This window comes from Pagrus major, chromosome 20 (assembly GCF_040436345.1).
Source record: "Pagrus major chromosome 20, Pma_NU_1.0".
Lineage (NCBI taxonomy): Eukaryota > Metazoa > Chordata > Actinopteri > Spariformes > Sparidae > Pagrus > Pagrus major.
The window spans coordinates 20,950,782-20,978,282 of NC_133234.1; the positions used below are offsets into that span (position 1 = coordinate 20,950,782).

A 27,501-nucleotide genomic window follows, 5' to 3' on the forward strand; every position below is an offset into this window, starting at 1 on the left:
TAAATGAATTAAATAGTACCATGAGACAGGAGGTGGTTCATGGCGGACTGTGGATCGAGCAGCTGGACGACAGAGTTGTCTCTGAATCGTGCTGCTGACTCAACAACAAGAGCAGACGTGACAACAGGAGGAAGAACCTTCACCTTCGAGCTGAGACTCCGCATCAGGTCTCCCTCCTTTCCTCTCTGAAAACATGAATATATGATCAGTTACCATATTCATATTTTATCTATATTGTTATTTGACTGACACAGTGGTCTCTCAGTCAAAAAACAAAACAAAAGACTGAAATTTCATGGGTCACCAACTTCCCTCTTGACATAGAGTATCATCTGTTGTTTTCCCAGAAGTTATGGGGACAGGCGACCAAAGGAAAATTGTTGAAAATTGTTGGAAGCTCAATACAATATATAATAAATACATCAGCACCCAAGTGCATCACATGACACCAAAAATGTACCTTACACATCTCATGCAGCAGCTCTAGAAAATGAAAATAGAACTTTTTCAGGGCCTGATCAGACACAACTCATTTTTCTGTAGGTGGTAAGCATCTTCCATGCTGCTTATGCTTCCAGGGCACCTCCTGTTTTTGCAGGAGCGCTCTGAACGCCTCGAGTTGAAAGGAAAGTTAACCCCTTTTAGCGAGCCAAAAAATCTGCCAAGTTTACTTCGCAGTAAAATCACGATCAGTCTAGGGACGGGTGATTTGGCAGTTGCCTAGAAAACCCTAATACCCCAAATAAAAAAATAAAAAATGCTCTTTTTTTTAAAGGCTCAACCAAAAAGGCAGCACTGTACGTCTCGCAATTTGCAACCTTTAAAACGCGCTCTGTCTGATCGAGCCCTGAGGTTTCACTGTATAGATCATTAATATGTTCTGTACCTGGCAGATTGTCTTGATAGCAGACTGACACAGCTCGTTGAAACAGGTCTGTACAACTTCATGGCTTTTCTTTATAGTTGCCAAGGTTGACTCAAGGCAGCAGAGCAGCACTCTGTCCTCCTCACTTGCCTGTGAAGAAAACAGGAATTAAAGGAAAGCTTTTACCTTCTGGCGCTTGATTCCTTTTCAGATCTTTGCTGCTCTTGGACCTCAGATGTATCTAAAAGAATATGAATTACATCTATTTGACACTGATAAATAAACGATCACTGACCTCGGAAATCCTCTTCTTCAGGTCTTTTGTCAGGCTCAGCCTCCGGCGATTTGAAACTTCTTCAAGGGAGCATTCGACCTTCAGCAGCGCATCCCACATCTGATCATGCACAACAGTTTGTAGTATCAGACATTATAGTACATAAAACCAGGTTTAACTGCATGATTGAATAAATGTGGCTCATCCTGTTCCCTTTTATTTTTTTAAAACGAAAAACAAAACAAAAACTTTGGGTGGTCGGGTAAACTGATCTTCTGCTTTGGAAATACATGTGCCTCAAATATAGAAGACAACCTGTGGTAAATAAAAAGGATTGTATGCTGTTGATCTGTTTACCTCAATTTCCTTTGGGAAGGAGAGTGATTTCGACGGTGTCACAATGGGTTTTTGCAGCAGTTCATCTCTCCACGCACTGATCCACTCCTCACAGGCTTGTAGCTCCTCCAGGAGTTTCTGCCTTAAGGTCTCAAACTCATCTTCTGGAGACTAAAAGGCACAAAAGAGATACATCGAATTAAAGCTCCGTAACAAAGCAGTGGCAGCACATAATGAAGAGATTATTACCTCTTTCCTCAGTTTAGCATCCAAGATCTCTGCCAACTTCAACACCAGCTGGTAGGACAGGACTGCAGCCTGGTACCCGGGGACGAGACGCACAATTCCACATGTGCTCTTCATCACACTAATGCTGCTCATGAAGGCTGGTTTGACATTTGCAGATTCAATCATCCTGCAGACACAAAGCAAAAGTTACAGAGAGCATAATGATGTCCTACAAAGCAAACAGCAGTGAGTACAGAAGTACTGACAGAATGTCGGTTTGGGGATGTTGAGAAGTGAACGTTTTTTTTAGTGGTCATTGGTCTGAAAAAGTTTGAGAAACACTGTTCTACAACATAAAATATGCCAGTAAGTACCCCACATTTGTCTTACAGCTGCTAACAAGCAGCTAAACATCAAACTTCATCACACTCGTCTACCCACTTGTTCATCTTTAAAGGCCGACTTTAGCTACAAACTATTATAACTCTAACTTATCAACTTGTAGACTGATCTATTCATAGTATTTATTCAAGTGTTTATACTACAGTAAAGTGGGGGTGACGGTTAGGTCATGTGCGCTCAGTGTAATTCATCTATAGCCTAAGATTAGCTTCTCACTCCTGGCGGTTTCATTTACGCTTCAAAAATCATAAACGTAGTGTTCATCTGAAAGTTTATTTTCTAGGCTTTTTGACAATGGAAATAAAAAAGCATGAAAATCAAAAGCTGAGGTGGCATTATGTGAAGCTAATTAGCCTTAGCAGAAGTTTAACTTTTTCTCCACCATGACTGGGCTGATCTCATCCCATCTCACAAGATAGCTTTCACTTCTGAAGCAGATGTTTAAAAGGTCACCCTGAGGTCTAAGCTCACTTGTCACTAAATGTGTTGAGACTGGGTTTTTACTTTGTAGGGAATATTTCAGATGTCCTCACCTGTTCTTCTGTTCCTCCACCTTCAGCAGTACATGAGTCAAGGTGTTCTGAGTATGCTGCAGGTAGAAAGAACAGATTATCACAAAGGAGCATTTTAAATGTTATTCTAATGCGAATATTGCTAATTGTAGATTTTTTCCACCTTTATGTTCTCCTGTGCTCTGTTGTTATCCCTCGTCTCTCCACATGCTCTCAGTCTGTACATCAGACTCTGGATCAGGTGCTCTGCATGTATTCCCGTCAGGTTGGAAAATTCAGGAATATCTTCGAAAGCGACCAGAGATAACCAGCTGATCAGGAGCAGAGGCTTCTCTTCAGCCATGGATAAATGAGTCTGGATCAAGGACAACGTCATCCTGTGGACAAAGAAACATGTTATTTTGACTTTTTTTTATCACCATTTCAGGAAAAAGAAGTTAAAGCTGCTTTGAGACAAACTCACTTTCTTTTGTCTGGTTGGAACTGTATACTCCATCTGAACCTGCTGAAAAAGACACCTTCGAGTGCTGACCAGTTCGCCTCCTCGACAGCTGGACCCAGCTTTGAGGCGTCAGCTCCCGACTGTCTGAGTCTGAAGAGCAGAGGAACAAGAAGGACGAGCTCCGACACCGTCTGCTGTGCACACTGGTTCATCAGACCCAACACAATACTGAAAGGAAGAAATAGAGAATGTGTCACACAGGGTCATACATCAATACCTCAGATATATACTGTTGCATCTCAGGTTCATAGTAACCAATGACGACATCAAGACCACATACTCTGTGTTTTTTTATAGGAATGTAGATTTTTAAGGCTAATTCTGATATTTTTGACATTCAAATTCTTGTGTCAACCTAAAAGTTTTTGTTGAACTCACTGTGGTGCATTTTGGTAAGAACTTAGCAACCCGTCCAGATTTTTCTTGTCCATTGCGGTCTGTGAGGACACCAGGCGACACAGCTCAGCCCAGCCTTTCACTCCCAGGTTGATGTCACATCTTCTGGTGATCATGAAGACAGACAGGCCCAGCACAAGAGGACTGGCGCTCCTCCAGCTGTCTGGCAACTTCTCCTTTGGTTCTCCTTTCAAGATCTGAACCAAAGTCTCTGATATCAGCTCTGATGTCTGCAATGAAAATATTATTTGGTTACTGTTAGAATACTGGAGGTGATTTATAATGAATATTTTGGATTCTGCTGTTCTTGATTGTACCAACCATGACTGCAGGAGGTCGTGAATTATCTTCGAATACCACCCTTTCAGGTGCAGAACCGAGACTCATCATAAAATGCTTCAAGTTGTCACCCAACCTCTCAGTGCTCTGTTTGTCTGACGGAGACGATTTCTGGAAGATTCTGTTCAGCAGATGTCTCGCTGAGGCCTGCCAGATGTCTGATATCGCGACTCCTTTTGATTGATTCAACCTGAGCAGATTCCAGATACTTCGCTCCCCCTGACGACTAATGAAGCCTTCATAAATGTGCAACTCTAGATGAAACACAGGCAGAGACAGGATGAGTTTATGTTGAAGATACAAACCTACAGCTATTTAACCCATTATTTTGCCTGACTTACCTTTAATGTCGGGATCCAATGGAATCCGAATGTATCTTGTGGCAATTCCGTCAATGTCTTTCTGTCGTTGCTTTACACCGTACCAATAAGTCCACAAACCACCTCTGCGCAGGTTGCATTCTTTAACGAAAAGACTTGCTTCGACCAGATATCCTCCGTCTTTAAGTCCACTAAATATAAAAATTGAAAGTTTGTTAATGAGAGCTTTATAAAAGCAAAATAACTGAAGTTACGTCTGACAGTAACAGGTTATTATCATGCTTCTACAGCATAGCCAGCACAGTTTTATGCAAGGGCCGTCTTTCCAGCAGTGATATACTTCTTTAAGTTTAAGGCTGCAACTCGGGTGATCAGAAGAGAATGGGTGAGCTCGGGGTGTGTGTGGTCACATACTCAAGATGGTAACGAACAGTAAAACACATGAAAGTCAAAACTCAACGTTAAAATTATTTTTACAAATTCAGCTGTCTAATTTCCGGGACAATTAGGACAGGATTCAGGATTCAGGACAACTGCTTGTAATTTGGGACTGTCGTGAATTTTTCAGGATGTCTGGTCACCCTGGCTGCAACTCATGATTATTTTCTCCACTAATCATTTAGTTGTTTGTCCACAACACAAAGATATTGAGTTCTCTGTCAGAGGAGAGAAGAAACAAGAAGGGGAGTTCAACTGCATACTTGAAAAGTTTTGTGGCTCCAGAGGAAGCTGCACGTAATCTGATCAAATGCCTCCAGTGATGTCACTCAGTGGATAATTTGCATTGTGGGTGATGTAGTCACTGGGTTTTGAAAAGCAGTCTTCTGGTCTAGTATTGCACTCTATAACACTGTTGGACTCATTATGGACAGCTTAAAAACAAATGATCAAAATCGATACAGCAGAACAGGAAACATCAACTTTTTCTTCCGTGGATTAAAAACTGGAGCCTACATTACCCACAATGCAGCTTAGTCGCTCACTGAAATCACTGACGGAAATGTATCAGATAACATGCAGCTTCCTCTGGAGCCACAAACGGCTTGTTACAACACTGTTCATCCGGTTTGAATGTAGACACTTTCATTGTAACAGAGCCAAAGCAGACAGAGGTAGAAAAAGGAAAAAGGACATGAAAAACAGCTTTTATAAATATCATTAATACTCACACAAAATGTGTCATTTGAAAGGGTAAAAACCCGCCCTCAAAACGCAGCAGAAGTGTATCAAACTCCTGGTTGAATCTGAACTTTTTGTCCAGCACAGCGTAGATGTGAAAGGTGAACATGGGCGCACCAGGTGGAGGTCTCACCGGGCTGTGATCACTGCCGAGACAGAAACATACACAATCACAGGTTAAACCACAGAATCTGATGTCACCGTTCATATCAGTTATCCTGTTATATTACTCTTACCGCGTGCTTTGGGGTGGTTTTATGGTTTTATCTGCTGCTCTGGAGTCTTCTGTGTTGGACTGTTTCTGACCCGGGCCCTCTCCAGACAGAGCGTTGGCGTAAGACTTTGGTTTGGCACCTTTATCTGCTTGGGAGACTATGGGATCGACTGAGGATCCTGCAGACGGATTCTCCTCTTCAGATGCTTTCTGAGGGTTTTGCTCCTTGGCTGAGTCTGACGATGCTCCAACATTGTCTGGATTTTCAGCCTGAGGAGCACCTTGCAGTTTGGATTCAGGTGTGTGTTTGTCTTTTTTCGGTTGAGTCTTTTCACCGTGTGTGTCCTCTTGTTTTGAGAAGTCGGTCTGTGTTCCCTGGTCGCTCTGACGAACAACTCCAGTTTGTGTGCCTTTGTTTTTGCCTTTACATTTCTTTGTTTGAGTCTGAGCTTGCACCATCTTAGCATCTTTGTGGCGTTGCTCTCCGATGTTCTCCACAGTTGGTACGTTTTGTTCTGATTGAGGATCCACATGTTGCGCTCCTACGGGCAGATTCTCCTCAGTTTGGCTGCTTCGAGTCTCCACAACCTCCATCTTGGCTTCTTCTGAGTTTTCACCTTTAACACCTGCATCTCCTTTTATGTTTGAGATGCTCTTTTTTCTTCTTTGATTCCTCTTCTTCCTCCTCTCTTTGTCTTGAAATTTCCTGATGGGATAGGACGCTCCTTGTCCCTGGAATACACAAAAAATACACAAAACTTAACCTTTAACTCAGGATCACATTTCTGTTGAAATGCCGCTCCAAAATCTGACAGGTTTCGTCTGAAACCCTGACATTTGTTCTTCTGACTGTGTTCTTACCTTATTTCTTTTTCGGGGTCTTTTGGTTGCAACATCCTCCTTCTTCTGGGTCTCCGCCTGCGATCCAGAGGTGCCGTGGAGGTTTCCTGCTCCCTCCTCCATCTGTAGGGACTCTTTTCTCAGGGGAGCCCCTTCTCCCTTTTTTTTCTGTCTCTGAAAATAAAAATCACATTTGTTTACATCCTCCAGGTCTGAGACTTACTTTTCAATTTACTTACAAATATAATGCCAATATTATGTCACAAAAAACATCCATGTAAACAGCAACTGGGCCGTAACAACCAATTATTTTCAATAAAACAAAATGTCAGAAAAAAATTAAAATGCCCATCAGTTTCCCAGAGTCCAGTGTGATGTCTTCAAACTGTTTTTCATCTGACCAACAGTCTAAAATAAAATACAATGATATCAAATGCAAAAAAACAGCATATGTTTATGTTATTGTTCTGTTGATTAAATAATGGGTTAATTAATGAAATGTTGGGCCGGATGATATGGCCCCAAACTAAAATCACAATATTTTTAAGCTTTAAGGCGATATACATTTCTATCTCCATATTTAGAAATCTCTTCGAAAGCACTTCATAAAAACTAGAACATGATTAAACATGAAGACATTTTTGACCAAATACCTCGATAGCAATATCAACATTGGGGCTGGATGATGTGGTCAAACAGTGATACTGCGATTATTTTGAAAGACATTGTGATTGCGACATATTTTATGATTATTATGGATGACTCAACAATTTTCATTGTCGTTGTAAAACTAGTGAAATCATGATGATGTGGCGTTTCTCCTGGTCTCTGCCAAACAAACATGTTTTATTACATCTGGAGAACGAGCGAACAAGCTCTGTGGACCAGAGTATCTCTGCAGCTCTACAAAACTTCATTAAAACACTGTTTTGTGACACATTTTACCTTAAAAAAATAACTGCAGTTCTTCCGTAGTAGTTCAGCCCTAATCAACATTACTGCAGAGATGACTGTTTGTAAGAAACAAGTATGAGAACAAGTCTGGTAGGTTCAGAAGATGACGTCATCTTAAAACCAGGGATAGACAACATGTATGACTAATGACGATATAACGATCCAAAACCTGAGACGATATCTCACATCACGATAACGATATGAATTCAATATATTGCACAGCCCTGATGAATCTCTGTAGAATTAAACACCTTTACAGTAATAAAAACTGCTTAACATACATCAGATGTTTCTAATGAAAATCACTGTCATACAAAGGCAGTGGTGGAAAGAAACTAAGTACATTTACTCAAAAACTGCACTTGTGTTTGGTTTGGTTCATCTGTTTTTTTGTTTCTATGGTGGACAGAGGGTGTCACACACCCCAGATGCATTGTGGTGTATGATTATGGGCTGTATGAATAAAACTGACTTGACTTTACTATTGATGTACTTAACACTAATTTACACCAGCAATATAAATACGATAAACACCACTTTATCTGAGCTACATTCAGACGGTCTGAGTTCTGGTTAAGTGATTCAGTAATCACAGTTGTGTTTACAGTGAATCATCTGCAGTATCCAGGATGTGATGTACTGTAACGTAGGCTAGTTACATTAAAGAGTGAAACATTTAATGCTTTGTTTACCTACCTTTACTCTTCCTGGTTAGCTCAGCTGCCTGTCAGACAATAACTACAGACCTGATGTGACCTCCTACACGGAGCCTCAAGGGAGCGTCCACAAATTCACCCAACAGTCTAAAGATGGCGGTCATCTTTTTAACACAGGCTCCAGGTTTTCAATCCAAGCTAACTGTGCTAGCTCACAAAACACGACTCGACATATCACACGTTTTAAACATGTTTCAGGTCAGCTAATAAACTGTGTTAAGGGTTTCTTCGTCTGGATTCAGTAACTAATTTGTCGACAGTCCCTAAAGCAACCTGATAAGTTTCAGTTTCATTTCTGTCAGAGTCTCACCAGACAAGAAACTTACTGCTGGGTTTACCTTTCGACATCAGCTGTATTGAAACTTAAAGTAGAGATGTGTTGTTGTTGTTGTCTTTACTGATTTATTTCAGTGCTTTGTCATCTATGTATGTACAAGTACATGTACTAAAGTACTGTACAAAAGTGCACCTTTGAGGTTAGTTAAGTAGCCTACTGTATATATAGCAATACCCTACTGTGAAAATACTCCAGTGTACCCAAAGTATCCATGTAAAAGTACTCATTATGCAGTAAGATGTCCCACTGTTACATCTGATGTTTTGGGATTATTATTACTGCTGCATTAATGTGTATGTTACATTTTCCTGCTGAAGATGTTTATTGCAGATTGTTTATTGATGCATCATATTCTATAAGATCAGCTGATCCAGGAGGGTTTTTAAACAGTTTAAAAGAATTCATCCACTTCATCCTTCAGTTTATCACAACCATTCATCATCAAAACATGAAGGGACAAACTGTAATGTGGAAAGTAACTAACGCTGTCAGCAAATGTAGTGGAGTAAAAAGTCTGATATTTGCCTTCGAGAGGCAGTGGAGTAGAAGTATAAGAGTTAAGAAAGTAGTACCTCAAATTGTACTTAAGTACATAACTTGAGTAAATGTACATTCCACAACCAGGTGCTTGTATGTTCATGTGATCATTTCCATTCATCCTGGCCTCTTGTACTCCATTATATTCTACTTTTTACTCCACTACATTTAAAAAGAGCTGTTGTTTGATGTGTTCGTTTTTTATCAGCTGTTTCCTGTCACCAGATCACTTCTGATGATCATTTTTAAATAAAACAAAAAGACTGAAAACTGACCTAATTTCTCCTCATTTACTGAGTAACTCCACCTATTTTCAGATGTGTTTACAGGTGTTTGAGAGTCCAGAGGAAGTTGCATGTAAACTGATGTAAGCTCTGCCTCCAGTGATGTCACTCAGTGACTGAGTTGCATTGTGGGTAACGTAGGCATCAGGTGTAGTCCAATAATACATAATAGCATTGTGCTTATATAAAATACTCTTGCTCATGATTCTGATAAACTTTCTTTTTTTTAAAATGTTTTTTATGTAACATTTTTGTTTCAGTGTGTAGAGTATCCCTGTTACTATTTTAAACAAAAACACAATGTACATCAAAAGATTTTATTTTGAAGAAACAGACAAAAGCATCTCAGATAGATGTGCAAAATACTCTTATTACAAGATTAATACAAAGATGAATAATAACAAAATAATATTAATTACAGAAATTGCTAATATTAATGTGTGAATGCTGCTGCTGAACACTTACACAAAGATTACATGTCAACTATCATATTTGCAAACACAGCACTCAGGATAAATATGTTCCAGGTGCTTGGGAGCCACCTAGTGGTAAAGTAGAATATAACTGTTTATAAATACTGTTGAGTACATTCATTAAATCATTATTACATAGCTGGAACACAAGTGTAGTATTTGTCTTTATATGCAGGTTGGTTATCAGAAGCAGTTCAGTGAGAATGATGATATTTAAAATAAATTAAATGATGATGTCATATATGTTCCTGTGACCTTGTTTTTCCTCCAAAAAACAAAGTTTAGTTCAACAATGACATTTTAATTTTTAACTCATCTGTGCAGTGATAAAATCTGCTGGCTTCACCTGTTTTCAGACACAAAGTTTTTCCCTTTTTTGGGGTTTTGTGTCTTGAAATCCAGGAACAATATCACCCTGTTCTTCAGTTTCTACAGATGCTTTAACTACACCAGTGAAAACAAGAGTTTCACAACAATAGAGTGCTAAAAGAAGACAACATATGACCTCAGCTGCAGCAAGACATGTCTCTGACATTTGACAAAACCCTGTATTTATGACCTGAACTCATTTAAGATTACAATAGGAGAAATTTCCTGCATAAAACACAATGTTATTCCACACCAGACAGGATTATGATGCTGTGTCTCAAAGCTTCATCAGTCCTGTGGCCCTGCAGGTTTCTTGACCCTCCGGACCACCACCCTGGTTCTCCTCCCTTGACCTCGACCTCTTGCATCAGCGGCTGCAGCCTCCATGCCTGCTGGAAGCGACCCCGGGGGTCGGGGTTCACCTCTGAGAGGCGCAGGCTTCCTTCCCGACCGCACGTCGTCCACGAAGGACTCGACTCCATCAAACTTGGTCGTCAGCTCAGCGAGACGCTCCTTCAGGGCGTTGAACTCCTTGTAGAGATCTCCCAGGGCGTCTGACAGCGGCTGGATCCTGAGAACATTTACTTCTAAGTCAATGACTTCAAAAAATCATCACATTATGGTGTAGTAATTAAAATAATACGTCCTGACCTTCCATAGTCGGGCAGCACAGTGCTGTGGTCGTGCAGCAGCAGATCTTTGACCTGCGTCATGATGGCGTATTTCCAGTTGTCTAAGACCAGCGTGAGGTTGGCACATCCTCTGGTGTTCACTCTCTCTGCTGCAGGAGAAGAGGACACAGAGCAGGTCAACAATCAGCTCTCTGTCAAAAACCACAGTCAGGAAGACAATACACCAATTTAATATTTTAATGATACTATTACAAAGTTATTAATCAAATAGTAACTGAACAATCTTCAGTGGGGAACCAGTTTTGATTTATTCAAATATGTAAGATAAGATATGAGATGTTTTACTGCAATACAAGTACAAGTTTAACATTCAGTTTAAAGACTTAGACAATCAAAGTATTAACAGTAAAATGTACTCAATTATTGAAAGTATTCAAAGAGTAAAGGTTACTTTTTTTTATCATTGGGGCATTTCTCATCACAAAGAGGAATGAAAAAGAAAGAAAGAAAGAAAGAAAGAAAGAAAGAAAGAAAGAAAGAAAGAAAGAAAGAAAGAAAGAAAGAAAGAAGGAAGCAATGAAAAAAGATATAAAAAAGATTACAAGAATAAGATTTCTTGTTAAAACTGGGCTTTAGTTGTTTTTAGTCGCTAGATTTAATAATAATCATGAAGAATCATTATTTCTAAACAACATTTTCCTGCAAAAAGTGCAACACAAAGTGTTTTACATAAAGGCCATAATCATTAACATTTATGATAAAAAAGAGTAAATGTCATAAGAAAGGGTGCATTTCAATTTAAAAGCACAAAATAAAAAATTAAAATCGTAAAAATAAATTCACCTTATAAGAAAAAGAAATGGCAAAAATGTGTGTTAAGGTTTCATGTCAGTCTACAGTCTCATCAGCCCTTCATATAACTGTTACCTGAACATTTCAATGACTTCATTTTAAAGTGTATTTAAATGCTGTTAAAACAATTGTTATATGTAACATAGACTTCTAAAAATGAACATTTTATTGTAAATAGACTCAAGTTTGAAGACGACGAGACAGATTGTGACCTGCAAATCATCAAAAGCACCAACTCTGAAACTGAGAAATGAAAAATGTCCCATTTAAAACAGTAGGAAATACACAAGTCAAGTACCCAAAACTTAAAAAGACTTGTTTGGATGTGAGGGTAAATATATTCACCTTCATTCCTGTAGTCCCACTCTGCTTTCTGGGTTGTTTTCTGTTTCTGAGCAGCACTCAGAGTCACCGAGAGGATGAACAGAACTCCTGCAGACTGCATCCTCAAACCTGCATCTGGACACAAACACACAAAGTTGAAAATGATAAAACTAAAGTTAAAGCTTCATCTGTTGTGATTAAAGATGCGGAGAACATACCTGCACTCTGAAGTCAAATAATCCAGAGGACAACGCCGACACTTTGTTTTTGAACGGGAGGAGGGTCTCCGCTCTCCACTCCCATCTGAGCTTCATATATCAGGATCTCACTTCAAAGTTCTCCCTTCATGACTGACCTGCACTCACTGCTTTCTATCAACTCTTCACTCGAGCATCGAAATACCAAGAAAGACGTTTTTGTAATAACTGTCAACACTTAAGCTGACAGTTTATAACCAACATTTAACGAGGCAGAACATGACCAGAGAAAAAACAGAAAATGTATGAAGTGTAGACGCTGAAACATGATCTCAGTCCTCGGCGACCTTCTGCAGAGGTGTTTGCTGATTTACGGTCACGTCCTACTTACACATTCCTGTTCTTCATCTGTTGTCCATCTGCGGTCCTGGGGAGCGATGAGGTCCACTCCCTCCAGACTCTACCTGCTCTTATCGCTTGTTAAACATCGATTACGGAGGAAGTCTTTACAGTGAGGCGACTCTGCATGTAACCTGAAGAAGGTCTTTTGACATTTACACAGAGAGAACTCTGGTGGTTGATGTTCATGCGATGATGAAAACCAGGTTGACTTCAACTCTCAAGTTGGTTTTCTAACTCTCGGGAAACAAAGCTCGATGTACTGATCCTCTGACGGTCACACTGGCTCTGCCTGGTCTTTGGATACAACTGATCCAGTTTCTGTGAAGAGTTTAAGACTTCCACTGTCTATGGAAGCTCATTTCTGCCAGTCAAAGACAAAAAAAAGCCTTCATAAAACAGAGAATTAAAAATATATATCAGATAAAAAAGTCAACAATTTTGACTTTCTATCTCATAATTATGACTTTTCATGTAATAATTTTGGTTTTTGTATTTCATAACTTTGACTCAAACGCACAATTATGACTTTTTCCTCATAATTTTGAATTTTTTAGTTAATAAGTTTGACTTTCTATCTTGTATTTATGACTTTTTATGTCACACTTTTGATTTTGTTTCACAATTTTGACTTTATATAATTATGACTTCTTTTATCTCAAAATGTTGACAATTAAATCTCAAAATGATAACTTTTATCCTACAATTTCAATATTTCATCTCATACTATTAACTTAAACTTAAATCAATTACTTTCCATCTCATCATTGTCTTTTAAATATGATAATTTTGACTTTTTATCTCAAATTTTATGGTAATTATTTACCATGGGAAAAAACATTTTTTCATCAAGCTTCATCTAATATCTTTGACAAAACCTTCAGTCCAGCCATGATTTGACGCTGATAAAACCCCTCTTTGTTAAGAACTGGACTCTTCTGAGTATCTCCAGGTTTATGTGAGATTTTAAATGTGGTCTCAGACATTTAAAATTTAAATACAGAGTTATGTACGTTGCAGAATTCATGTTTCCCTGTCTTGGAACTGAGGGGGATTAGTTCAATAAAGAGTTCTCTAATCGGTGAGCTCTCATGTTTATTATTCTCCGTTTAAATTAGAAATATACAACAAAAGAGAACTCAATATGACTTGAAAACCTGTTATTTTTAGTCTGAACCACTTTGCTTCTATTTGCTGATTCACCAGACGGACAACAAATCAAACACATCGTTATCAGCAGCAGGAATTCTTTGTTGTTTTTGTTTTTATTATTTTTGTTTCAAATCCAGGTCAACAGCATACAACTTCCAGGCTCCTCAGTTAGCTCAGTGGAAAGTGAGGAGCGGCTGTAACTCCAAGAGCGTGCTTGCTCAGCAAACGGCCCCCGGATCAATACAAAAGGAAAAAGGTCACTGCCGTCCGTTAGCATGACATCAGATAAATCGCTCTGGAGAATTCACACAGGTAGGGGGGAGGAGGGGGGCAAGAATGATATCAACTTTTTTTTATTTTTTCAAGCATTTTCAAATTCTTCTACAACTAAAAATATATTCTCACTTCATCAATGGAATTACTGTCAAGCTCTTACGAAGAAGCACACGTCTCATAAATAGCAAATCTGCAGCCCACGACCCGCCCTCTTAACCGAAGAGGCCCGTTTCCCCGTCGACGACCCGGCGAAACTCGACAGGATTCAGCGATTCGATCAAGCCGGAACGTCCTTCAGCAAAAAAACTAGTTCTTGCAACAAAGTCCGGAGGAAATAACTGAAGATGTAAGGTGATGATGAAAGGTTTGGGTGTTTCAGTCAGCAGCAAACATAACAAGGACGTTGGTGAAAAGGGATTGTCGGTGAAAAACTAAAGAAACCCGGATTAGTTATTAAAAAGGTGTAAAAGTCACATTAGCTTTTGTTTTAAAAACGGCTGCAGCCGATTCTCTCATTTTAAACAAGCACCAGAAAACTGAAAAATTCATTCAAGTCATGCAAGACCATTTCATCTGTTAGCTTCAAAACTGCTCTGTGTTTTCCTATTATGTCTAAAACACTATTAATCTTTTATGTGTTTCCATCTGGACGGCAGGTGGTGGTACCAAAACCCTTCGTTCTAGCACCAGCTGTTAGTGTGGTTCGATTTTGTGGAATGACTGCATGTTAGTGACGTTACGAGCGTTTCGTCTGGAGCGGCTTTAAAGTGACAGAACTGAACTTTCACGACTTCAATGATCTCAAGTTTTGGTCCCAGTATAAGTCTCATGAAAAAAACACAAACGGCATTAAGGAATCAGTTTTCACCAACTATTTCAATATGGCCACTGCTGACTGTGATACTGGAGTCAATGGAAATAAAAACATTTCCCCACGTACCACTAGTGGTATCTATATATGTAGAAAGTTTTCTTTTGTGTTTTTATTTGTTCGGGTTTTAAGAAGTTTCTGAGATTTCTGCCAGGGCTGGGCAATATATCGATATCGTGATATGAGACTATATATCATCTTAGATTTTAGATATCATTATATCATGATATGACATAAGTGTCGACTTTTCCTGGTTTTACTGCGTCACAGTAAAATGATGTCACTTTCTGAACTTATCAGACTGTTCTACTTGTTCTAATACTTGTCTTTACTCACTTACTGTAAGGCTTCAGTTATTTATCTATCCCCCTTTACGTACTTTAACCCAACGTTGTAACAGTGACTACTTCTATGCGTCCTTCACGTGGGCGTAGATGTTAAGCAATACATCCAGTAGAGGGCAGCTCAGAGTCAAGAATAATGATATGCGTCTACAGGGGCACTTTTAGAAAAGAGGGCTTGCGCCGCTTCCCAGCATTGGATGCTTCATCACCACCCTTCTACAACACCGCAAACACTCCTGTCTGCAACTGATTGGACAAACGCCATGAGTGTGACGTCTGCTCAGGGATTTCAAACCGGACCAACACGGCAGCTTGTTAGGAAATTTGGTTAATAGTTCACCAAAATGCGTTTCTGAAACAATGCGTGAGAAATAAGCCATACAGTTGCAGAATCTGTCTTCATTTTACCTCGACAACTGTCTTTAGAGTTTCCAGCGGTGGTAAGTCAAACTGGACACACCTAATTTGCATAAAGTAGCCTCAACCTCAACTTTATGCAAATGAAAAGCAGGCATAACCCCGCCCATCTCTCAAAACGCAATGCTACAAGAATGCATTGCACAGCTTCTTACATTCAAAATACTGTAGTAGATACTGTGGACACAAACCATCACTGACAACAAACATGGCGACGGTGGAGACGGTTGTGATATTTAACGCGTTAACAAAGAGGCAGTGGTGTGTGAGGCCACTCGATACATACAGTACTTTCAGATAGCCGCCAATTTTCCAACTTTTCTTTCTCGTGTTCTCTGGTCATCTCGCGTGAATTGTTGGCTACACTGCCCCCACAATCTCTGCAAATACTGCAGTATTATTTTAAGGCCATATCGCCCAGCCCTAATTTCTGTCTAGCCTATGAAAACTGTTGACTGTTTAAATGCACCACAAATCAAATTCTATTTAACTCCATTAAACTGTGATTTAAAGTTAATACAACTAGAAGTAAGTGGGAAACTGTTTTTAGTGCTATCGAAGGGAGTTAAGTGCTTTTCAAGGTCTTTTCAGTCTGACAGCTGAAGCACTGCAAAGGACAAAATCTGAACTTGTGTGCTGAACATCATCCTTGCCTCCTGCTGGAAGAAGCTCAGGGCTTTTGCTTGAAAGTACAGAGAGTAATTTAGTGCAAACCCAGACACAGATGATGCTCACTTCATGGTTTTTCTTAAAGGAACAGTTCACCCAAATACCGAAGATTCAGTCATTATATCCTCACCCCCCGTGCAGATGAAAAGCCGTGTGATGTTTCGTAGTCCACAAAACATTTCCGGAGCTTCACAGCAAAACAACTGAAGTAGCTGGGGACTTGTTTTAAATCGTTAAAAACAACCAAAAGAAAACATAAATTGGCTCCATTGTAATCCAAGTCTGTGAAAGCCCCAAGATCCCAAATTGATTTGAAAAGACATTATTTAGACCCTTTCTAAAGCTAAAACCTTCACTGTAGCTGCTAAGCTAAAAGCGTTAGCGCACTACTGGTTTGAGGTGTTTGGGGGTTTAAATAACAGATTTTTGAATCAATTCAGTTGTTTGTTTATCATTTTAAAACAAGTCCCCAGCTTCTTCAGTTGCATCTTTTCATCAGCATCGGGTGAGGAGATAATGACTGAATCTTCATTTTTGGGTGAACTGTTCCTTTAAACATTAAGCACAGACATCAGAAGCGAAATGTTAGGCATCTTTTTCTCCCCGTGCTGACCTGTGACCCCTTCGCACTCTGAGCAGCAAAGTCTTTGAAGGCTGAGTGATGGAGGAACCCGGAGGGGCCCCATCAGCGGAGGAATATTGGTTATGGTCTGTCGCCTCTGGACCGACGCCAGCAAGAACACAAAAGAAGAGTGACGGGGCGAGCACCAGTTGTTTCTAGAAGCACCTCACGACTAATTTAGAGCGAGTCAGTAACGACGAGGAGGACGATGGATGGTGTCCTGGGCCATTTTATCAGAAACAGAACATACAGCTGATAAATAAGCTACATATTATGCCTGCTCGAGTTCAAGCCAACAAATCCAAAAGCTACAACTCCAACAAACCAGCGAAAATCTTTAGGAACCACTTTAAGTTGGTGGGACATCGGTTTAGAAATGTTACTTCTGCAATCAGTGGAGGAAGCGTTAGGGGCCAGGAGCCTTTTGTTTCAAATCTGGGACTTCTTTTTAAAGTAATTTCATACTGAAAATATAAACTCTCTACTTAAGTGAAATCACCCGGGAGCTCTTAATAGTTTTCAGGTCGGAGCTTTGACTGATGATTGTACTCGAAGGGGCTTGTCAAAGAGACCTAGAAACACCTGACTGAGTAGAATCCATGCTGAAGATTCAAAACTTTTTAAGGTATCGCTACAATCAGATAAAAAAACAGAAGAAGAAGAAGCTTAATTAAATAACAGTATCATTCCTCAAATGTATTTATACACAGCAAGATTTTCCAGAAGACGTTGTGAGAGTGAGAGGGGCACTGATGTGAGAGAACATCCAAACACTCGAGTCTTTGCTGTCGTCCTGAGTCACAGCAGGATTTATTTGAGGGGGGTGATTATTCAGGTGGGTGGAGGGAAAAGGGGCCTCAGCCAAAAGTGCTTTACCTTAACGAACCCCGCCGCTCACGAGAGCCGCTGTGAGGAGGGATACAAAAAAAAAAAAAAAAAAACAGTCTGGTTTTATTTTAGGTGACTCTTTGAATTCGATGTAAACGAGTCGTCACAGCAGCCTGTGAGTTGGAAAGGCTTCAGAGTGAGGTGAAAGATAACAAACAAATCCAAATCTCGCAGCTGGTCCTGGTGCAGTGATGTCATTGGCGAGTTAAGAGGAGGGCTGGGCAGGGCGTGGAGGCAGGGCGGAGGAGGACAGGTGGGGGGTTTTTAACTGCGGGGCAGGCTGCACATTTCACAGTGCTCTGTGCCGGGCTGATTCATGAAGGTGCAGTGGAGGCAGGACCACATGGCTGAGGAGGAGGCGGGCGCTGAGGGGCCGCCCATGGCCCCGTAACCCAGAGAGCTGGAGGGCTGCCCGCCAACTGTACCTGGAGGACAGGAGAGGGATTACAGGGTGTTAGGGCAGGAAATGATTTTCATAATAATACAATCTGATGATACATTTTTCTCTTAACTGATTATTTTCATCAAGGTGCCAGAGCCCAAGATGAATTTAAAGGGCCAGTTCATCCCAAAATCAAAAATACATATATTTTCCTCTATTTATCCATTTAGATAGTTTAGTTTTTGAGATATCTGCCATCTGCCTTCTCTCCAATATAATAGAACTAGATGATTATCTAATTCTTGCTCATTTCCACACCAGGAGACAATAAACAAACATGACGGTGGGATTGTTTTATTTTAAATATTAAGCAAGATTTTTGGTTTATGTTAAAAATCAAGCATATCTTTAAGGAGTATATTCATATTCAAGCATATTCATAACCCTGAAAACACAACGATTAAAATGAAGTATTTTCTAAACTTTTAAGACTTTTTAAGAACCCTGCCTGTTGCAGAAACTAAACTGAGAACAGGCATGTTTAACTGTGCCCTTGCTGATCAGCAGTGACTTACTGCACAGCTGCTCGATGGTGGCCCACTGCTCGGACTTCTTCCAGGTCTGTGCCAGATCCTCATTAGAAGTCCTCACTGCATCTAGTAGCAGCCCAATGCTGTCCTGCAGAAACAAACAAACTCGGATCACTGACCACTCAGCTATGACGCATTCAGGAAACAGGACAAAAAGAATAACACACCAGCAGCTTGTTGTTTTAAAGTCTGGATTTCGTGATTTTCTGATCTAAAAGTTTATTATTATCTTAACACAGAAAAACATTTTTGCTTTTGATCGTCATGATGAAACACAGGCCAGTTCAAAAATCTGTCAGCATAAAAAAAAAGCTACGAGTGAAAACATCCTCACACCAGTAACCACTTCCAGACTGGAGAAGAATGTGGCCGTATTCTGACCCAGTTTCTGCAACACAAATGGAAAACAAATGGAGAAGAAGCTTCAAAGTGGTGTCTTACTCTCAGAGGCATGACTTCATTGGTAACGAGGAAGAGGAGCAGATGGAAGTCTGACACGATGTCCAGGAATGCCGTGGAGGTGCACTGGGACAGGTATGTCGCTAAACTGTGGAAATTCTGCACACACACACACACACACACACACACACACACACACACAAATAAAAAAAGAAAACAAGATGTGTAAATTCCTCTGACCTCTGAGGCTGAAGGTCATACTAAGCTGAATCTGGTCATGTCAAGTTTAAATACAGACAAAGATAAACGCTAAAGAGGACTCAAGAAGGTCTAACAAGAGAACACAACAAGGTTCATTATGTCGTTTATCGTGCGGTTGATGTAACGCTGAGGATTTTAAGGTCATCCAGTAATGACTTACTTGTATCTCTCCCAGGATATCACGGTTCTCAATAGGGAAGCGTTGTGTGGAGCAGAAGGTATACTGGGGGTCCTTTGGAAAAGTGGTAGTTATCTGTAGAGGAGATGACAGGGGCATTATAAACTAAGGCAGTGGCACTATTTGTGTCTACTGACCACAGACAAAAAGAAATGTTACTCACATCTATGATGAGGTACTCCACAGGGAGAGGCCGGGCGAGAAATGTGACATCATTTCCAAATTTGTCTTTGTCCTTTTGGATGGAAAGGGGAATAAACAGCAGGCTTAGAATCAAAGAAAAATCTTAACATCTAGATCCAAACATCTGGATGAACAGACTCATTATAACTGGCCCCTAATAGCAAAGGAAGTATCTGGATGTCATCATTATGATAAAGAGACAATCAGTCCAATCACCTGAGTAATGCCTAGTCGCTTTGTATTCTCAAAAACAAACCATAAACCAATTTATATTATGGATAGCTTCATTTTAACACAGGCTGTATGAAGTCTCACCTTGAAGAAGACGTCTGGTACGTACTGCTCAGGGCTGGACTCTTTAGCGAAGCCGAGCTCAGGAGCATCTTTGCTGGGCAGTAGGCACTCGTCTCTCACCAAAGCCATGCACTGATTGGACACCTGATATCCTTCAAAGTGCACCTGGTTATCTGGACCACCTGCACACAGAGCGCAGAGACACACAGATGTATTTATGCATTGATTGAAGAATAAACTCAAACTTCTTTCACTTTACTTTTGACTGAATACCAGCAGTTGAGTAGAGCTATAGTACTAGTGGTATAACCAGCTAATAGGGCTTTGGAAGCAGTTCTTTTTCAGTAAAAGGAATTGTTTTCATGGGAAAGAAGGTTATATTAAAGGTTGTTTTATAAATTTGTATAATTGTATTGGTGCTGTAACGAAGGGCTGAATGAATGATGAAGTTCAGTTATTCTTTCATAGTTTCCTTCACACACAAAAGGGAGACTAAATAACAAAAACTACATTTAAAAAGGAAGAAGTATAGGACCAACTATCGGCCAAACTGTTATTTAAAACATCAGTACCAGCCCAGACCTTTCCATAGTGGTGCATCCTAAATAAATATTACATGTAATATTGGAATAGTGATAATATGAGAGCCCTTATTAGAGAAGCAAGAACCAGAAAATGTTGGTCACTTGTACTTGATAAATGACTAATGATCAATTATTTATCAGAAAGGTCATCAACCTTCTGTTGATCAACTACTTACTTGTTTTGATTTGTCCGATTGGTTTTTCCACAAAAACAGGATGGCTTTACACTTTTAAGTACAGGCAATAGAAACAAAGCCTGACGGAGTGTAAAAAGAAATTAAAACCAACAAAGAAGGTGTGCACGCTGCTCTAACATCATCTTGTCATTTAATTATTGTTATGTCAGTGTGAGTGTGCTCAGTATCTATCTGAAGTCTCTTCAGCTTCACACGTGCAACTGATTTGCAAACAGACGGCATCTTTACACAAGGGAAAGTAAAACAGATGGACTTTGCCCTGGCTGGCAGTAGATGTGTAGCCATGATGTCATCTTTGGCCGCCGGTGCCTCATTAATGCAAATGACAGGGATGAGGTCACTGCTAGGTATTGTGCTCTTCTGGAACAAATATATGAGGAGGTCTTAATGGAGGGAAGTGTAAACACTTGGCCTCGATCCCACAGACCAAACAGAGAGTCTCAGAGAGTGTCTGGCTTGTGTTACACTGCTCCCTCCACTGGCCTCAACATTACTACACGATGAGAAAAAAATACTGAAACAGGCACCTCATAAGCCTGAGTTGCACTTAGAACAAATGCACAGTGAAATTTACAACTCTGTAGTCAAGATAAAGATTTAAGTTTCATGATAAGACTGTAAAATAACAGTTAGTTGCAGCCCGGATGAATATGAATAGTGATAAAGATAAACCTACCTGTCGCCACCACTGTCACAAATTTTGAGCCAAAATGGCCGTCTCGAGAGAGTCTGCAAGGGTTTGAATGAAGATTCTGGAAGTATCCAGCTGTGATGCACTCCTCTGCGCTCAGGTAGTAAGAGTCCTGATGGAAGAAGGGACAATGATTAAACAGAGGAAAGCAGCGTACGAGTCTGATGAACAGGTGGTCTCTCTGAGTGATCCTCACCCCGTTTCTTGTGTAGCGGACAGTGCCTATCCTCGTGTCTTCAGAGAGCAGGTCAGTGAAGATCCAGCCCACCTGAGAACCAGAGAAAACAGATGAAATAAGTACAGCTGAGGCAATTAGTTAATTAAACTGCAACAATTTTAATTACTGAGTTTTCATTTTAGTCATTTTCTAAAGCCTTTGGGTTTTGGCAAAAACGTATGACTTTGGTTCACTATCTTTTCAGATTTTATCAACCAAAACATAAATTGTGCTAATCGGCAGATTAATCTTTTATGCAGCCCTAAAAGTTAGAGTAAACTCATCTTAATTCATACATCATAAAAGGAGAACACATCCAAAAACACTGAACCAAGAACAGAAAAGTAAAAAAAACCCTGCACCTCCCCAACTTGGTCTGCACCTGTTGATAACACCCCTTGGAAATTAAAAGTGAACTGAGAGGTTACAGACCAGCTGGCATTTGCAAATTAGTTTGTGAATGCCATGGAGTCATGGAGCAGTTTGCTTTGCTGAATAAGGCTCAGATTTAAAGGGTTAAAGTCTCTGATTAATTATAAATCGATAGCTGTGCCAAAGGCTTCAACAGTGAGACAGCAGGACTACCTTGACAGAGAAGCATGAATCACTTCAATTTTTTAAAGCTCGCCACACCGCTGGAGTGCAAACTGTCAGCATTCAGTGTGAAAGCAAAGACAGGAATAATTTCTGTTAAGGTAACTGGGAGACTCGGAATTAAACTGAGTAAGAGAGAGATGAAGGCCGACCTTGCAGAGGCCTAGTTTAGCAGCGATTTCATCCACAGCTGCAGCTTTAGGATCATCCACCAGTTCAAGGCTGTTCTGAGTGGCATTCTGAAACACAAAAGAGACGAGTGTCACGGCTAAATTAAAATGGAGAGTTACATCAATGTAAGTAAAACTGAGTACACTTAACATACTGGACAAATGAAATCAACAGACAAATTAACTGGAGGAGTTGAAGCAGAAGGAATCCCTGACCTGCGGCGGCTCGTAGATGGCAGCCACCTCAGCTCTGATGCCCAGAGGGATGTCTTTGTGCTCAGTGTACCTGCCGTACAAGTATCCCATCCTCTGACTGCCCGTCTTCCTCCAGAAGTCCAGGAAGCGGTCAGCAATCGTGTGGTTCTCAAACATAATGTTGTCCACGTGTCTGTATTTCTGGGAGAAGAACAGAAGAAATTCATGCAACGGTGTTTTGAGATTTATGGTGTTTTCAGACATGAGCTGAAGTTTGCCCACAAATCACGGGGGTCCTCAGCTGCTCCTGTCAGCATGTCACCGTGTCTTTGGGCTGGAACCGCAGCCCGATTGCTTCCGATGGTCAGGCCAGCACATTGCATGGTAGCTTGCTGCCATCAGTGTGTGGGTGTGTAAACCGTTTGATTTAAAGGCTAATTATTAGCCCTTTGAATAAATACATTACATAAATAGAGTCATTTAACATTTCAAGCATGTTTTGAGGGACAGAAGTTAATGTTTGTTTTCACACGAGGTTGAACTTGACACAACAGGAAAAAAAAAAAAGCAGAAAGGCAAACTCGTCTGCTGCCAATAGGAAAGAAGTCAACTGCCTATTTTTAGCAGGTTTACCCACGTTAAAAAAATCTGCAAATTTTAATGTACGAATGGTATTAGAGGGTCATGAAAAACTAACAGAAATATTAGGACAGTGTCAAGGCACACAAAGCCTGATTGTGAACACTCCTTGTTTTTGGTTGTAATAATGGTCATCTGCTGCACCGTTGCACTCACTGACAGCTTCATTGTTAGAGACATACTGTACAGGCTGCATACCTGTCTGTTGAGTGTGATGGCACTGGGCTGACACTTGGTGCAGATCCCCTCCGGCCAGGGAGGGTGGCCCTCGCAGCCCGACTTGATCTTACAGCTGATGTTCTCCAAAGCTGCAAACTTCCCTCTGCAGGAGATCAAAACAGTGTTTGGACTGGACGAGAATTTTCTGCATTTCCACCAAATTTAAAAAAACAAAAAACGTCTTACTTATCAGCTCCACCAGTCAGCTTGCGAATGTATGCGTGGAATGACATGTGCTTCACTGGTGGGTCGAGGTGATTCAGGTAGTCTTCGTCAAAAGGCTGATGAAAATAAAAGAAGAATGGTTTCAAGGTTTCAATGAGTAAAATCAGAATTCCTGTCAAGTTAAAGAGACAAAAAACAAGACTGATTCCTCTTACCTCTAATGGTACACAGTGCACACATTTTCCAAGGGCACTATGGCGACATCTGTAAAAAAAATAAAGACTCATCAGATATCTGACATTTGTATTTAATCTGAATGTTTGCAGTTAGCCTGTTTCTTACAGCTGTGGGTCTTTGTTCCTGTAGATTTTGCCGTCTTGCTTGGCCAGATACTGATCAATCTCATCCTCCTGGACCTGGGGTGCTGAGTGGGACCGAGGGATCATGGAGGATGAAGAAGAAGAAGAAGATGAAGAAGATGAGATGGATGGTAGTGATGAAGATGAGTGCGGAGTGGCCGTGTCCATCACCTCCCCAGAGGAGGAAGGAGCTCCTGAAGGGAACAGATACAGCATGTCGCCATGCCTACGGAGGAGAAGGGACAAAACAAATAACACATTTAAAAACACTGTAGTTTGTCAAAAAAAATGGAAATGTAAGTAACTTTTAGTGAATTATCTTAATTGTGAAAATATTACATATCTGAAATTCTGTAACTTTAATATTACACACAATATTACACACTGCAAGCATTTATTCCTGGGACTGAGTGGCCTTTCATTTAAGAAGCTGGAACCATCAAATGTTTGACATAGTTGCATGAAAAATGACCTAAATGATAAACTGTTTATTAAAATAGTTGGCGATTCCTTTTCTCTCAATGGACTAATTGTTGCAGCTCTACTTACTTGATCTTAAGCAGGCTCATAGTTTTGTTCTGGGAAAGGATCTCTCCGGTCTTGTTGCGGTTCAGGTAAACAGAAAACCCATTGGAATTAAACCCAAACTCTTTGGCTACCTGAGAGGAGAATAATGCAGAATGTTGATTAGAATGGATGACAACCTTATGTCTTATGAACTAACATCAAAACACTACAAACTATTAACACCATGAAACGCATCTGGGTCAGAATACACAAAGTGTGACATCAGTCTGAGTTAATCATTAGCACAATGTTGCTGAAGATTACGTTTCCTTGGAAATGACTCGAGGAAAATATTCAGATCGACATGTGCCAATGAAAAAGGTGCATGTCTAAAGGGTAAAGCAGATTAGCACAGAGCCTCTTGGCACGAGAGAAACTCATCTTGTAGGAACACCTCTTAAGGTCATCACAGGGTGAGCCAAACTAAGCTATTAAGAGCACTCTGAGCTGCTCGTCCAACAGAGTATCCCATAGCACTTTTATCATCACATCACATCCGGCAGACAATCAGTCTGATGCTGCTCATTTGCCTGAAGGGTACTTAATTCAAAAACCATTAGAAGACTTTTAACAGAAGAATAAAATGATTATCTTGGATAAAACATAGCTGTGTTCATCCCATGACATCTAAACAGACAGAGAACAGACCATCATACATCATCTAGCAGTGGCACCGTTATTTTATTCATCTTTGAGGTCAGTCGGAATCATTGATGTTGTTTGAGCATAAAATCATTAATTTTCCAAAGCCACACAAAGAGGAGACATCATTTCTGTATGCAGGGTGGAATTATACGCTGTCTGACTGTATGAGACAGAATATCACTTTGAGCTCCTTTTATTCTGCCTCAGCTACAGAAATACAACCTGCAGGGCTCAGACTGCCTCTGCCCAGTCTGCCTCACAGTCGTGGTTTTCTGTTCCACCCATCACTGGCTGCACATCAGCAGGGAATGAAGACTACTCCTCCAATTGATCTGCAGGCTACATCATCCTGCCTTAAGACGGATGCATACATTTTTAATGAGGTGCTGCTGCAATGCTCTGCTTCTGCGACTGGTCTGCTGGAACACAGCTCTATTTCCATCCATTGATTCAAAGGCATATTTATTTTTGAGCACTTTTATAAATAGAGTTAAGATGGAACAAAACCAAAATAGGATTGGTCTCACAAACATATCCAAATTCAGGACCAAAGGTCAATCTCTTTATTTTAGGTGCCAAACTACAACCTGGTAGGCAGCTGTGACGACAAGTGAGCAAAGCAATGCATCCATTACACAACCTTAACACTAATTTCCCTGGCATCACATGAGCAGAGCCGGACTGACATCCTCTGGTACTTTCCACACAGCTTCATACATAAATGAACAATGAGCAGGCACGAGCAAAACCAAGGGAAACACAAGTCGCCTTTGTGACCGCAATGGACACTTTGGCACATACATTACTGTAGAGATAGTACACATCAAGAGGTCTTCATTGTGAGACCCATTCAGACTTGAAAACTTATGTTTTACACACAGGGCTCCAGGGTGGGACTACTTGTCATCGGTATTCGATATTCAGTAGGTCAGATTTGAAAAATGTAGCCTATGAAAATATTTTTAACAAAAACAAATTGGTTATGTAGTTGCTTTTGAACCAATGTATCCCTCTTTACAATTGTTTGCATAATTTGATAAGAAACTATTGGGTGCACATAGATTATGGGCTGGTGCACCTACATGAGTAAGTAAGGTGCACCACTGCAACCAGTGTAAATATTTACCTTCTTTAAAAAAGCAGCAGCGGTCTCCCTCTTGGTAGAGGGAATTTTCTTCATCCCATCTGGGGATTGTACCCTGATGATCTGCAAAAAAAAAAACATACAATAACATGAGCTGCATTCAGTGCTGAGTGAGTTACCAGTTCAAACAACCGGGACAGAATGCTCCATTGTTAGCTGCTTGCAAACAAAAATAACTCCACACAGCATCAATATGACTTCTCAACACCTGTCAGTCACAACAAGGGCGCTACTCCCCCTCTTTACAGTGGTGTCAGTGTCATATTATTGTGACAACGATGACAGTGCAGAAAAGTAATGTTAACGTTAGCTTAGGAGCTTCTGCTGATCAACACAGAGCTTTCGTATTGCGACATTAAGATGTTGAGTGTGAACCACACAACGTTTACTAAAGCTGTCACGGCGTGGGGGCTTTATCTCAGTCAACATATCACTTTTAGTGAAACAACATCTTGGCTTCCATTTCATCCACCGAGAATATTCTAGCTAATGTTTGGCTAACGCGCTGAGCATACTAAACGATATCACAGCCACTTATATCCCTGAATTTGTGCCGGTTATGCAGCTTTCCCCGTGCGCTAAAGATGACTTTTTATTCAGATGCTAGCCAAAAGGGCTAAGATTAGCCGGTTAGCTAAACAGGCCCCAGTCACTCTCAGCGAGCGAACGTTAGCTACCAAGCTAATTCTGCTGCCTCATCACTCCGGACTTCGGCTAACGAGCTAGCTAACGTTAGCCGGGTCGACCCCTCAGCGCCGTTAATACGAGCCGCCGTCATACTTACAATATTATCTGCCATGTTGCTCGGGCGAGTGCTCCCGATAGATATCACCGCGTTAGTACACAGACACAGTAAATACAAAATTCACGTAGCGACACTGTCTGTCAACGAAACTCCATCCCACAACTCAAACACCGGGTGTTGCAGACATTAGTGACCGACCGTTTCCCATCGGTCCCACACTGAAGCGACCACGGCCGAAACAAGCGGTTTGTTTTTTTTTTTAGTTCAAAACGATGGTTCCACTTTTCTCGCGGTGGTACATTTTGTACCATTAAAACAATAAAAAAGACACAACGCAAAAATATTAAGTGATTTTGTCAAATA

At 40.5% G+C, this 27,501-nt stretch overlaps 2 protein-coding genes across 2 annotated transcripts in view; both read right to left on the reverse strand.

The window, feature by feature from the left end:
* Positions 1–6,567, reverse strand: part of rnf213b (ring finger protein 213b) — a 30,756-nt gene extending 24,189 nt beyond the window's left edge. Inside the window, exons 1-14 of the mRNA XM_073490245.1 lie at positions 6,429–6,567; positions 5,590–6,299; positions 5,344–5,499; positions 4,196–4,365; positions 3,837–4,108; positions 3,498–3,745; positions 3,081–3,287; positions 2,781–2,994; positions 2,639–2,694; positions 1,725–1,890; positions 1,497–1,646; positions 1,161–1,259; positions 887–1,015; positions 20–185 (exon numbers count right to left, since the gene is read on the reverse strand). Of these exons, the coding sequence (XP_073346346.1) occupies positions 20–185; positions 887–1,015; positions 1,161–1,259; positions 1,497–1,646; positions 1,725–1,890; positions 2,639–2,694; positions 2,781–2,994; positions 3,081–3,287; positions 3,498–3,745; positions 3,837–4,108; positions 4,196–4,365; positions 5,344–5,499; positions 5,590–6,299; positions 6,429–6,530 (2,845 nt within the window). The 5' untranslated portion in view covers positions 6,531–6,567. The remainder of the gene's footprint in view (positions 1–19; positions 186–886; positions 1,016–1,160; positions 1,260–1,496; positions 1,647–1,724; positions 1,891–2,638; positions 2,695–2,780; positions 2,995–3,080; positions 3,288–3,497; positions 3,746–3,836; positions 4,109–4,195; positions 4,366–5,343; positions 5,500–5,589; positions 6,300–6,428) is intronic.
* A 10,946-nt stretch (positions 6,568–17,513) lies between these two features.
* nploc4 (NPL4 homolog, ubiquitin recognition factor) lies at positions 17,514–27,329 on the reverse strand. Its single transcript, XM_073489418.1, has 17 exons — positions 27,178–27,329; positions 26,376–26,456; positions 24,587–24,696; positions 24,021–24,263; positions 23,894–23,942; positions 23,700–23,794; positions 23,493–23,616; positions 22,677–22,856; positions 22,443–22,529; positions 21,676–21,747; positions 21,465–21,591; positions 20,029–20,189; positions 19,694–19,765; positions 19,513–19,605; positions 19,134–19,250; positions 18,678–18,780; positions 17,514–18,145 (listed from the first exon to the last, which is right to left on the reverse strand). Exons 1-17 carry the CDS (start codon positions 27,190–27,192, stop codon positions 17,985–17,987), a joined length of 1,890 nt encoding a protein of 629 aa, XP_073345519.1. The 5' UTR covers positions 27,193–27,329; the 3' UTR covers positions 17,514–17,984.
* Between the last annotated feature and the right edge of the window lie 172 nt (positions 27,330–27,501).